The 14396-nt window shown below is 37.6% G+C and overlaps 2 protein-coding genes across 4 annotated transcripts; one reads left to right on the forward strand and one right to left on the reverse strand.

The window, feature by feature from the left end:
* Nucleotides 1-319: 319 nt before the first annotated feature.
* Nucleotides 320-4061, reverse strand: tyw3 (tRNA-yW synthesizing protein 3 homolog (S. cerevisiae)). The gene is given in 7 exon segments (XM_036556519.1): nt 320-865; nt 1104-1237; nt 1339-1410; nt 1871-1969; nt 2925-3005; nt 3842-3909; nt 3912-4061. Coding segments are annotated over 7 exon segments (774 nt in total). The 5' UTR covers nt 4030-4061; the 3' UTR covers nt 320-663.
* Nucleotides 3799-13872, forward strand: cryz (crystallin, zeta (quinone reductase)). Of its 3 annotated transcripts, none has more exons than XM_036556516.1 (9): nt 3799-3881; nt 4659-4766; nt 5822-5974; nt 6632-6795; nt 6908-6959; nt 8162-8311; nt 8801-8902; nt 10644-10739; nt 13432-13872. In XM_036556516.1, the coding sequence occupies exons 1-9, from the start codon at nt 3855-3857 to the stop codon at nt 13591-13593; spliced, it is 1014 nt and encodes a 337-aa protein (XP_036412409.1). In that variant the 5' UTR covers nt 3799-3854; the 3' UTR covers nt 13594-13872. The 3 variants fall into 3 exon arrangements, with proteins under 3 accessions (XP_036412409.1, XP_036412411.1, XP_036412410.1); XM_036556517.1 differs by lacking the exon at nt 3799-3881 and adding an exon at nt 4127-4228; XM_036556518.1 differs by lacking the exon at nt 4659-4766.
* The last annotated feature ends 524 nt before the right edge of the window (nt 13873-14396 follow it).

Raw genomic sequence — 14396 nt, forward strand, 5'->3', positions numbered from 1 at the left:
GTTGTGCTGATACAAGTGGATCAAACACAGCAGTGCTGCTGGAGTTTTTAAACACTGTGTCCACTCACTGTCCACTCTATTAGACACTCCTACCTTGTCAGTCCACCTTGTAGATGTAAAGTCAGAGACGATAGCTCATCTGCTGCTGCACAGTTTGTGCTGGTCATCCTCTAGTCCTTCATCAGTGGTCACAGGACGCTGCCCACAGGATGCTGTTGGCTGGATATTTTTGGTTGGTGGACTATTCTCAGTCCAGCAGTGACACTGAGGTGTTTAAAAACTCCAACAGCACTGGTTTATTTACAATTATTTAAGCAACATGAGGGACACACCAATATGAGAATTGTGAGAATATGCTGATACCCAGTATTTTAACATACATATCTACCTATAAATAAATTTTTATAAAATATAGAAATTGGGGAACAGATCTATCCAGTTTAGCATTCCAGAAAAATATAACATTTATTTCTGTAGGGTTACAAATGCAGATAATGTAGGAAAGTGATTCAGTGCTGTATAAACATCCTGCTCTTCTGGAGTTCAATAAATACCGGTTTGAAATATCAGTCAAATCTAAACATGATCCGATGTTGATCGTTTTTATGCAATTACCAGCTGATACCGATATGATTCCAATACCACTGTGCATCCTCATAATTGTTATGAAAATAATGTCAGTTCACATTCCAGGTCATCCTCCTGGTCACTTTCACTTTGGTTTCTGACTCCGCCGTCTGACCCAGCGCTGTCCTGTATTCTTTTTCTCCTCCGCCTGTAGACAGTTTTCTTGTCCGATTGTTCGTCCTTCAAATGGCTTTTAACTTCCTCTGGTTCCAAGGCAGATTTCAAACAATTATAGAACCTGTGAGACACGATATAGTCAGAATCAGATTCACTTTATTTGCCAAGTATGCTGCACTTAATAAAGAGCCAATGTTAAAGGAGCTAAAGAGAAAATCTGTGAGTATCTGTACATATTCAGGGTTCATAACTTTTATATACAGTATATTACAGAATGATATGTGTACAGTAGTGTAATAATAATTTTATATATATATAAAAAACCACACACAAGAAAAAAAAACCATCAAATTAAACACCTTTCTATCCTCTTGAGATTTTCATCCATTTTGTTGTTAGCGACTCCAACAAGAAAATCAATGTATTCTTCAGAAACCAGGACTTGTCCTTTGTGGCTGAGAGGAACTTCAAGACAGTGAGTACTGCGCACAGCCTATGAGGAATTATAACCAGTATTCAATTAGTTACAAATGCTAAAAACAAATCTAATTAAACAACATGCTAAATGTCTCTAATCAAAATCTTTTTGTTCACCATAATGATTTTGCCTTTCTTTCCAACGGTCACTCCGGAGTTCCTGAAACCAGAGTTTATTGCAACAGAGTGCTGTGGAACAAAGAAAATACACATCACATTCTTCCTGCAAAACACTGTAATTATTTTGTAAATAAATAATCCTACACTGATCTCAAGATGGCGCTTCACTTGCATCAATTTTAAAATGTTATGATCAACTATAATAAATTATAATAATAACACTCAAGTAGAAAATGACAATAATAATAAGTAGTAAAAATATTCAAGCATGCACTTCTTTTTTGGCTAAAATAATATTCTCAGGCTATATTCAACCTGTTTTATTGTCTATTACAGTAATACATAACTATTTATGGTCACATTCGTGCCTTTAATGTATTTCAAAGTATTTGAATCATGCAAATATAATCAAACTGAATCTGAAATGTTTTGATGTCATGATTAAATTGTTTCCTAAAATCAGTTCGTTGTAAGGTCAGAGATTTCATGCTTCACTATAAGCTGCAGCAGTAATACGAATGACTGTTACCAGAAGTTGTGCGTCCTCTAACTGTCTGCACTGGACGTGAAGAACACAGGGTTCAAACTTAAACACAGCATCTCCTGAAGACTTCTGCAGAGCAGCCACCTGTATGAGAGAACATAAAACATTACAGTCTCCTATTTAGGTCCTGTTATTAAAGTGCCCATATCATGGAAAATATCAAGGACAATTTTCTGAATTGATCGTTTTTGTGAAGTTTGTCATTTCTATTATCTTTATATTTCATATCTGCATATTCAGTCTACATTCACACTGGAGTTATAATAAGTGTTTCAGCCCACACAATCAGAACAGAGATCATTTACATATATCCATCTTAAAGGGGAATTCAACATTCCTGCATAATTAAAGCATTTAGATGTAAACAATCATTCACAGTGGCAGTAATATGAACCAGATGAAAGCTGAACGCCTCTAAAGCTCCCTCTCAGTAAGTTACTACACAAAATGGTTATGAATATGCTGCCTGAGGCCCTGAGACACTGTTTTATGATAGCTTTGAGAAGGTTTTGCCCTAAAATGTATTTTTCAATACATGCATGGCATTTGTAAGGCGCAACAGTCCCAGAAATACATATTTTTTCCAGATTTAACACAATGTTACTATTATTAACAAATAAAAAAAAAACTCAGAACACACGTGTAGGTTCACTGGTGGTTTTCAATAGTAAATAAAATCGCAGTATTTGTGTTTCAGACATTCAGGTTCCTATCACCACCACTGTAAAGAAATCAGAGTCTATACGTTTCTCTAAAATAAGCAATTTCACCTCAAACCACTCTGAATGACTTTGTTTGCATCTCAAAAACTAAATAATGCAGAAATTTGGAAAAAATCAGTAGAACTTCCATTTATAGGCACACTGACATAACAGGCTGTATAAGCCTAAGGAATAAAGAGCTACGGGTCATAGTTAAAATAAATGGTTAAAATAAATTGTGACACTTTTTGGTACATAAAACCACAAAAGCATCATAAATGAAGGGTAGGATGTGGGCCCCTTAAAGAAAAGTGAGTCAGTGGTGCATGTCTTCTTACCACATCATCTTTCTTGCACTTCTCATGAGTGACAAATAACCAGGAACAGTTTTGCTTCTGTACTTCTATACAGTCTGATACCTTGGAGAAAAAAACAAAAACAATAATTAGAGAAACATCACAGCAATTTCTACCAAGACTTTTTCAAAAACTCTCTACGTGCTGAAGATGCTGTTTTTAAGGAGAACTCCACCAATTTTTCAAAATTTCTGAATAATTCAGTTCTTGAGATGTAAACATGGGTCATTCAGAGTGGTTTGACGTGAAATGTTTCACTGTAGAGAAACTCACTGACTCTGCTTTCTTTACAGTGGTGGTGATAGGAACCAGGAGTCCCCACGTCTACAACACAAATAAGCCTTTTTATTTACTATCCAAAACCACCAGTGAACCTACACGAGTCCTCTGGGCTTTTATATGCAATGTTGATGATAAAATAGTCATAAATCTGAAAGAACACGTTTTCTTTGGGGGCTATTTGGCCTCACAATGCCCTACATGTATATCTCAACCATCAATGGATTGAAATAAATGGACACAAATACATTTTATCACGAAACAGTGTGTCAGACATCAGGCAGCACATTCATAAACGTTTCTGTGTAATCTCATTTTCACATCACGTTCATAAACGTTTCATAAACAACTTTCTGTGAGGGAGATTTTAGAGGCGGACGTCTGGTTCCTATCACCACCACTGTGAACAAGTCTGACTCGGCAAGCTTCTCTAAAACTGAGCGTTTCACACCAAACCACTCTGAATGACTCTGTTTACATCTCAACCATTTAATTATGCAGAATTTTTTGGAAAAATGTGGAGTTCCCCTTTAAATTGACATTTACTGATTTACTAAATGAGTGAAACAGAAAGAGTTATTAGAGAACCTGAATCGTCCTGGCTGTTTGTTTATTCTTACCCCGTCGATAAGGATGATTCTTCCAGAACAGGAGCTGGTGGTAAAGTAATGCTCTGAGTCGTTTATGAAGATACAATATGAGCAATATCTCTGTCTATACTGCCCTTTTTACTCAAATCCAGCTTGTTCAGACTCTGTTTCTTCCATTGCTTGAATGTATTTTCCCCTTCCATCGTTAAACAGGACATATAGAAGCTGACAGTCGGGTTTTATTCGCCTATTTAGCACAAAACGCGCTTATTTTTAATGTTTTATCATCGCTATTGGAGTTAGCATGTGTCTGTATGAGTAGCTAAATGGTTAACAGATGCTTCTACGGCGGCCGCGTTGGTCCACATTAGCATTAGGAAGTTATTTCGACATCGCGACACGAGTCCAGTTTGCACGGTGAGTCCGTTAAGTCCGTTATTTTCACGTCTATATTTGCATTTTGACCAGCTTAGGTTTCATAAATTTTACCGTCAACTCGAAAGAATTAGCTTATTCGAATTTTCCGTTCCACCTTAAATGGCGCGGCAGTTACGTTCTGGCGCCTCAGCTCAGCCTTAGTGCTGCAGCATTTAAGGTGGAACGCAAAACGTAGAAGCGTCTACACTCAGTTTTTGTGCTTTTAATGGAATATTTCTGTTTAGATGGCTGTGTAGGCCGAAGCTAGGCTTAGAAACCTGTCCAGGAAAGCAACCTCATGGCGTTTCACCGTTAAAACTGATATTTAATTCAAGTTTAGGCTCAATCTTAGGAAGCTTGTCGTTAAAGTGTGAAAATGCTGAGTTCATTTTATGACACTGTTTAACTAGTAAATCCCCCTTTACTCCAGATGGCCGCTTCTAAAGTAATGAGAGCCATAAGGGTGTCAGAATTTGGAGCACCTTCAGTTCTGAAGCTCTGCTCAGACTTGCCTGTTCCCAGTCCAGGACAGAAGCAAGTGAGTTAATGCTGTTTACTCTGATTTATCAGTGGCCAGTTTATCAGAAACACCATATTTTGCCATGCTAAAGTTATCAAGTCTAACTTTAAAGGGAACTCGTCACTTCTTCAACATTTCTTCATGATTAAACAGATAAGATGTAAACAGTCATTCAGAGTGGTTTGACTTTAAGGGCTCCATTCTAGAGAGAATTCTAGTGACTAGTGTGAATTGTTCACAGTGATGGTGATGGGAACCTACGGAGCCCCGCTGGTGACGTCCTGTATAAATAAATATGTGGGAACAAGGTCCTAATGCGTGGCCACGACTTATTAAGGCGTGGGAATGGGATGATTAAGTCGTGGCCATGACTTAGTAAGGCCTGGGAATGAGATCACAGCTTACTAAGTCGTGGCCACGCATTAGGATCTCATTCCCACGCTTTACTAAGTCGTGACCACGCATTATTTTTATTTATACAGGACGTCACCAGCGGGGCTCCGTAGGAATCAGACGTCTAGAGATTTAAATGTCTGTAAAAGTTTCCTCACGTAAAGTTATTACATGAAATGGTTATGAATGTGCTGCCTGATGTCTGAGATGTTGTTTTACGATAGTTTTGAGATGAATTTTTGGCTTAAAGTGTATTTTTTATCCATTCATTCTATGTCAGAGAGGTACATAGCGGGGCTTTCTGAGGCAAAATGGCTCCCAAAGAAAACTTTACCACTATTTTACTACAATTTTTCTACTATTTTTCTATTTATGTACATTAAATATCTGAAATCACGTGTTTGTTTACTGGTGGTTTTGAATAGTAAATAAAATGGCTATATTTGTGCTGCAGACATGGCGACGCCTGGTTCCTATCACCATCACTGTAAAGAGTCTCTACAGTCAACCACTCTGAATGACTTTGTTTACATCTCAACCATTGAATTATGCAGGAATTAATTAATTTAATAGCCATCACCTCTGTATATGAATGTTTCTGGTGGAGCTGACATCTGCCTATCTGTCTAGCTAGATGGACAAACTTATGGTCATCTGCTCGTTGCTGTTTTCTCATACAGGTCCTCATTCGGGTGCGCGCCTGTGGAGTGAATCCAGTGGAGACGTACATTCGCTCTGGTTCCTATGCACGGACACCAGACCTGCCCTACACACCTGGATCTGATGTGGCGGGAGTGGTGGAGGCTGTAGGAGATGGAGTTTGCTTTCTGCAGGTACTCAGATTTTATATTGTGTTAAATTGATTATATTTATTTTGTTTTATATAGTATGTATAAATGCATTTGCAGAGACGTCTTCTGTTGTGTCTGTTGTCCATATTCATAAACACTGAGTTTGTATGCCATTAAAAATTATGAATAATAAGTTTAAATTTAGTCCTACTGTTTCTAATACATTTCATAGTCAGAGCATTATTGTATAATAATAGATAATATTGTCCTGTATATTAGGCCTATTGAATTAGCTGGTAAAAGCACTGCTTAGCGTTGCAGAGGCATACTGGAGGCCTCATATTCGGGTTAAATCTCCAATTGTTCAGAGTGGATTTCATAGTGAATTGGCCACATTTTCACTTGGAGACAGTGTAAGAAAACCACTCACACTCAAAGCTTTAGTTAGCTTTACTTACTCTTCATATAAATTTTATGCATTTTTTGTGAACATTGTGTGAGCATTTGTGCAATAACTACCAGCTAGGTTCGATGTGTTCAAGTGGATATGAGCCACTGCCTTGATAAATATTAATTTATCAAATATTCAGGTAGCTCTGGTTATTGCAAGGTCTGGTTATTTTTATTTATCCTCCTTCACACACTGTAGTTTTGACTGGTGGTCATTGAACACTGGGCTAAACTGTCTTGTCCTTTCAGGCGGGTGACAGAGTGTTCACCACAGCTACTGAAACAGGAGGATATGCGGAGTACACCGTCGCTTCAGAGGAATCCGTTCACAAACTGCCTGATACGCTGGATTATAAACAAGGAGCGGCCATTGGAATCCCATATTTCACTGCCTACCAAGCCTTATTTCACAAGTATGGAGTTTGCGTAAAACTGTTCATACACATATTAACTATTTAACCCTGTTGACTTTAGTTTGTTTGTCTTGTGCCATGTATAAACGTGCTCTTGTTTTGTCTGAAAAAGGGCACATGCCAAAGCAGGAGAGACTGTTCTCATCCACGGAGCCAGCGGAGGGGTAAGACACTAGATCACATTCATTCCACTTAAATATCTTTTTATAAAGGCCCAAAACTGTATATTAGGAGTGGAAATCTCTTTTTCTTAAAGATTCTCAAATTGCACCACGTTTCAATTTGGTTTGGTCATTTTTGCTACATTTGAGAATTATATTTCAAAATACCCTGAACACACAGTTATGACTAGAGGAACTATTAGTTATTAGTTATTAGCTATTAGCTATTAGTCAGTGTTTATTTATTCGTATTTTTGTCATTATTTTTGAAAATAGCCTAAGATATTGGGCAACTATGAGCTCTCTGATTATTATAATTGATTATAATGGATTCTGACATTTCAAAATTGATGCAGGTGATTAGCAGCATCATGATGAATTTTTACACCAAAACTGCTGGCTTCCCACAAGTCCTTTAATAAAGTCCTAAAATAGAATAAAAAAAAATGTAATGTCATAAAATGTCTGAAAAAGTCTTATTTGAGGTATTAAATAGAGGTATTAAAGTGTGTAAAGCACACTGAAAAAGGTTGTGAAAGGACTGTGTAATCTCAAAATGTGTATCCAGGTTTGATTTTCAACCAAACAGTTTTTAAGGAAAATATACATTAAAGCTGCTCTACATAAGTTTTGGGGATTTGGAGACCTCTCTGGTGGAAATATGTAATTGCATCCAACGTGCAGAAGATCATTTTGTAACGTAGGTTGGGCTTTCTACCCTTTTCCCAAGCGCATGAGTCTGATGATTGTGAGCAAGTTGAAAGAGTATTTAACAAGAATTCAGTCAAAACTTGGTGAAGGATGTGAGTGAATTATCTACTATTGTCATCACATCTTCATCAGTGTAATGTTGATTTTTTGAGACTTAAACATCGAGCCGGATCTTCTTTTTGAGTCTGTGTGGGTGACATTAATACATAAAGACGTGTGATGTGGTGTTAGAAACTCCTGACGCCTCTGACTTTTAAATAAGGTTTTCTAGCAGCGCACAGTCACCATATTTTAGCCTGATTTTCTCCTGACTCAGTAATGATACATCTCAGTTTTAACAAAAAAAATCTTGCATGGTGTATCTTTAATATATACCATATTTGAGTTTGTGTGCATTGTTATACAGTGGAAATTGTATTCGTTTGCCTTTGTTGAAGTCTGTAAAGCGTTAAAGTCTTTTTAAAAATTGTGTCGTTTGTTGTTTGTGTTATTAGGTTGGAATTGCAGCATGTCAGCTGGCACGGGCATATGGACTGAAGGTTCTGGGCACAGCTGGCACCCCTGAGGGCATGAAGATGGTGCTCAACAATGGAGCCCATATGGCCTTCAACCACAGAGAAAAAGACTACCTGGATAAAATTCAGGTTTGATTGGACTGTAACTAAGGGTGGAAAAAAAATATGAGATCACCATATTTCACAATACACGATATGTATCACAGTGATTCATTTTGAGAACAGATAAAATGCTCAAACGAAGCAGTAGATGACTTTTAAAGAGGTCTGAAAAACTATACGTACAATTACTTTTGCAAAAGTAAAAGCATAATGGCATAATGGGCAGCTATCCAATCAGCTATCATGCATTTAATGCAGCTGCTGCTGTACAGTGGTTGTTCTTGTTTACAGGCTCTCTATAATTGGTCTAAATCTTTTTTTTTAATGATAAACACTTTTTTTTATGATAAAAGTTATTCAGTGTTCTGGAAGTACTGACCATACTCACCATATACTCAAAAAGAGTATCTTAATGTAATTTATCACAATAACATATCAATACATTGCCCACCGTTATTTCTAATGTGATCTTTTGAATGGTAAGAAAATAATACAGCACATTTGTGTTTGTTTTAGGCGGCTACAGATAGACAAGGTGTCAATGTGATCGTTGAGATGTTGTCCAATGTGAACCTCAGCAATGACCTAAAACTGGTGGCTGTTGGTGGAAGGGTCACAGTGAGTAGATTGTTTTTTTGTTGTTTTTTTTTCTTCTGTAAACTTAATTTGTGGGCTTATACACCGATGAGCCAAACTCACAGATCAGGCGAATAACATTGAGTGTGTTTACATGCTCGTAATAATCCGATAACTGCAGAAAGTCAGATTTTGTCAGTAATCCGATCAACGCGTTTATATGCACATGAGTAATCAGATAATGTGGAAACTCCAGGTCTGTGTGAGTCGGGCAGTAATTGGATTTCTGCTTTGCAACCAGCCAATAAACTCACAGAAGAAGACGTCACGTAAACATAATGTAAAACTGAAATGAAAAATGAACATACATCATCTACACGATGAAGAATATTGAAATCCTTCACTTCATCAAGCATGTATTTGGTTTCAGAGTTGCTCCAAAAGTGTTTTGCTGCGTCTCGCGGCGAGACTGCTCACTTATTTCTGGTACAGCTGTTTCCACACATGCACAGACTGAGAAATCCGAAAGAAATCAGAGTAAAAGTTTAGATGCACTGAGAAATCTGATCACTGAGCTAAAATCTAGCTCTCTTTATCGCAATTCTTAGTCGGATTTCTAGATCGGAGTTTACATGACCATTTGAATAATCAGATAACTGCAGAAATCCAATTATGATTGGATTATTGAGTGCATGTAAACACACTCATTGATTATCTCATAACAACAGTGCATGCCAAGTTCTAGGATATATTACAAGCGAACAGTCAGTTTTCCTGGTCAGCATGGTCGATGCGGGAACAGTGGGCAGGTGTGAAGACCTGAGCAACTCTGATAAGGGCCAGATTGTTACGGCCAGACGTCATTGTTAGGGCATCTCTGAGATGGCAAAGCTTATGAGGTGCCCCTGGTCAGCAGTGGTGAGTACCTACCGACAGCTGGCATAGGAGGGACAAACCAAGATCTGGTGACAGGCTCAACAGTGCATGAGGCCCACGAAGGTCTGAACTGACAGAAGATGTGACACAAGTCACAGATAGTTTTAATGATGGTTACGGGAGGAATGTGTGAACACAGAGCTGTGTAGCCACAGACCGGTCAGAGTGCCCATGCTGACCCCTGTCTACCACCGAAAGTGCCTAACATGGGCATGCAAGCTTTGCACCAGACCTTGGAGCAATGGAAGAAGATCGCCTGGTCCTATGAGTCCCGTTTTCCTCTATATCACGTGAATGGCTGGGTATGTCTGCATCGTTTACCTGGGGAAGTGATGGCACCAGAATGCACTGTGGGAAGAAGACAAGGGAGTGTGATGCTCTGGGCAATGTTCTTCTAGGAAACCCTGGGTCCAGCATTCATGTGGACATCAGTTTGATGTGTCATCTACCTAAACAGGTACACTCCTTGAAGGCATTGGTATTCCCCACTGAGAGAGACCTCTTTCACCAGGATAATGAGTTCAGAGTCTTTCCCTGGCCTCCGGATTCCCCTAGATTGCAGTCTAATCGCGCGTCTCTGGGATGTGCTGGAGCAACAAGTCCAGTCCTCAGCAGCTCCACCTCGCAACTGACAGGACTTAGGTGATCTGCTGCTAATGTCTTGGTGCCAGATACCCCAGGCCACCTTCAGTGGGCTTGTAGAGTCTGTTGGGTTGGAGCTGTTTTGCCAGCTCGCACAGGACCAACAACATATTTGGCAGGTGGTCTTAATGGTTTGGCTCATCGATGTACAGCCAGTGTTTGTTGTGTGTGTTCTTTCCTGGTATCTTGATGTCTGATCTTTCAGATTGTAGGTTCTAGAGGTCCTATTGAGATTAACCCCAGAGACACCATGGCTAAAGAGTCCAGTATCATTGGGGTGTCTTTGTTCTCTGCTAAAAAGGTAATATAGAACTATAGAACTTGTATTTATTCATTATTTCATTACATTATCATTGTTGTTAGCATTCTAATACACCCCTCATTTATTTCATTTCCAGCCAAACCAGCCATTAAGTACAAGTTATTTATTTTTTTCAGCATCAGAAAAGCGAACACATATTTAACACGTTACACAGAAGCCCCAACAACTTAATGATATCACCTTCATTCCAGCTTCCATTCTTTTCAGGAGACTCACTTTCAGTTCCTCAAAGAATCTGCAGACACACCTCCAAAGTTCAGTCTTAGAAGCTGGTTGATCGTTTTCTGAAGTAATCAAACACATTCAGTGATGTTGAGGTCTGGACTCTGGGGCGGTCAGTCCAAACAATTCTTTGTTTGATGTGTCCGTCTCCTTTTCTCAGTGAGGTTCTTCTTGGCAGCTACACATCCTTTCAGACCCACAGCGCTGAGTCGTCTTCTCACAGTGGAAGGATGGACAGAAACACCTGTGGATGTTTTCAGATCTGAAGCAGCTTGATTTTCTCCTCTCTCTCAAAGATGAAAGCTTTAAGTGCTGTTTATCTGATGGGGACAGTTTTGGTGTCTACCAGGTCTTCCAGGTGGTTGTTAGGAGCCACATTTTCTCTGTAGCTGTGGATCATTTTTTAAACTTCTGTGTAATGTTTCTGTTAAATATATGTTTCTTGTTCTTTACCTCACACTGAAAAATATTTTGTACCTAATGATAGTTTTGGCTGGAAATTAAATAAATAAATGGTTGATCTACGACTTTTGAACAGTACTGTATATAGCTGTACTGTACTGTATAAAATAACCTATAGCTAAAATACAGATCAAATAAGATTTAAATATTGTCAATGACACACCTGAAAGTATTTTTAGGCATTTTATTGAATATTTGAACTATTTTGGGAACAACAAGACATATAGTATCACATACTACATGTAATATGATAGTTCTACAGCTGTATGCAAAAGTTTGGGCACCGCCAATTTTAAATCAAGTTTTGTTGATTTTGCTAAGTGAAAATAAGTTACGCATCCTCTATAGAGAACACACTAATGCACATTTTAATGCACAATTACTGTTAATTTAATTAACACAATATTTCACACATATTTAACACAATATGTGAAACTCAACACATTTTTGGAAATACGCCATATTTAAGTGTGTTCTCTGTAGAGGATGTGTAACTTACGTTGACTTAGAAAATCAGTAAAACATGTCTTTTGACCAGGAGTGTTCAAAGTTTTGCATTCAACTGAATATTCACGCGCATTTTTGTCAAGTTGTCTGCCTTAAGATTTGATCACCACTTTTTAAATAGGAAAATTAGCAAATTAGCAAATATCATTTTATTGGGTGCCACTGCTCGCCAGCCCTCTGGACCGGCTTGACCACCATCAAGCTCCATGCTGTACTACGCCGTGCAAACCTCACCCTCACAACCTGACCTCACTGATGCTGCCGCTGCTGCTGCATGAACTAAACTAATCAAATTAATCATTTGCTCCACCTGTTTTCCCTGTTTTTGTACTATAATACTTTATACTAACAATGTTTACTATCCGGTGTCGACCAGAGGAGGATGGGTTCCCCTTCTGAGTCCTGGTTCCTCTCAAGGTTTCTTCCTGTTTCTCTTAGGGAGCATTTCCTTGCCACTGTCGCCACTGGCGACGCTCATGGGGGCTTAGACCCGGATTTCTTTCTGTAATGCTGATTTTCTTGTAAAGCTGCTTTGTGACAACACCTGTTGTAAAAAGCGCCATATAAATAAACTTTACTTACTTACTTACTTATTATGACTTTATTCTTGATGTTTTCCAGAGGTGTTATGTGCTAAAATTTGTTTATAGTTATTTGTTTATTGTTAAAATTAATATCCAGAATGTTTCAGGTTTATAAAAAGTGTGGATCAGTCACAATGCAGATAACTTAAACACTGTACATAATTACTGTTTATCATTTAATAAATTCTTCTTGTTTCCAAAATTTGAGAACAATTGCCTAAAACATCTGGAAAAAAAAAGTTTGTAATATTTAATTAAGGTTATTTTTGCAAATATAGCAAAAATAATGAATATAACAAGTGATTCTAAACATTTGAATGGTTAACAAGCTGATTTTTCTTTCTTTTTCTACTAATTAGTAGAAATATTAGAATTTATTTTGGATGTTTACCTGCAACCAAATTGGTTTTCTATTATCGCATGGATTCCAAACGTTTGGTGGTTTCCAGGAATCTCTTAAATAGGAAAATTAGCAAATATCATTTATATGACTTTTTCTTGATGTTTTCCGGAGGGTGCTATGTGATAAAATTTGTTTATAGTAATCAGCACGAAGCCTTTAATTCTACAGCTTTCTGAGTCCTTTTAGAATCTTATACAGCTTCATCACTCTGGACACATCTAACATTTCTTTATTTTTACAGCTTCATTTCCTAATAATTATTTGAAACACATGAAGCTACACTGTGCTAGCATATTATCATTACTTTAAACAAGTATTTGCAACCACATCAGTTTAATATCATTAACAAATATTATTTCCAAACTTTGAACTGTTCTTGTATTGATCTGAATATGAGATTTACACATCCCATATGCAGAAATAAGTCTGTGTAGTATTTGGTTTATATTCCTGTACTAAGTGCTCATTTATACTGTTTTTCTGAATGCTGAAGGAGGAGAAGGCTGAAACTGCAGCAGCTCTGTTTGCGGGAATGGAGGCTGGATGGCTGAAGCCCGCTGTCGGTCCAGAATATACACTGGATAAAGTTGCTCAAGCGCATGAGGATATCATCAACAGCCCTGGGGCTTCTGGGAAAATGGTTCTGATTATGTGAACCTAATGCAGCCTGTATTCACATTCAGAACAGCTGCACTGAGAATTGCATTGAAATTTAACGTTACGCCACTGAAACAAGACGGTTTAGCTTTCAATCCACAGTACGTTGATATCAGATTGAGATTACATTGATTCAGAATCCATAAGTGCAGAACTTTATTTATACTGCAGCTGATATTTTGGGATTTCTTAAACACACATTATGAACTTTAAAGATACTGACTGTTATTTTGATTTGTAGTTAATACTTGCCAATAAAGGAGTATATTTCCATCCACTTTCAGGACTTCCTTTTTGTTCTTGTTGAATGACAGTCTTATGCAAAAGTTTGAGCACCCCTGGTCAAATTATTAGGCTCTGTTGATTTTCTAAGTGAAACTAAGTGAACACATCTTTTACAGAGACACACTTCTGTACATTTTAATACACAGTTACTGTTTATTTGCTGAGTTTAACATATTGAAAAAATAAAACTCAAAATGTGGCCTGTGCAAAAGTAATGGCATCTCATATTTGTGTATATATATATCTATATATATATATCTATATATATATATATATATATATGGGTCATTCTACAGAAACGTCCATTTTTGTGTCCCTAGCATTTTCAGATATATTACACTTCAAAAACATGTAAACATGTTAGGGTTACAATTTATTTATATTTAAAATAAAACAATAAGTTATTTTAACAATTATACCTTCTTCAGCCTCAATTTAGCAATATTGCTTATTTAAATCAGTTATCTAGAATTCCAAGAACCACAAAAGTGCTCGTCCCCACAGTCGTGTAAAGGG

The sequence above is a fragment of the Colossoma macropomum genome, unplaced genomic scaffold (assembly GCF_904425465.1).
Source record: "Colossoma macropomum unplaced genomic scaffold, Colossoma_macropomum, whole genome shotgun sequence".
NCBI lineage: Eukaryota > Metazoa > Chordata > Actinopteri > Characiformes > Serrasalmidae > Colossoma > Colossoma macropomum.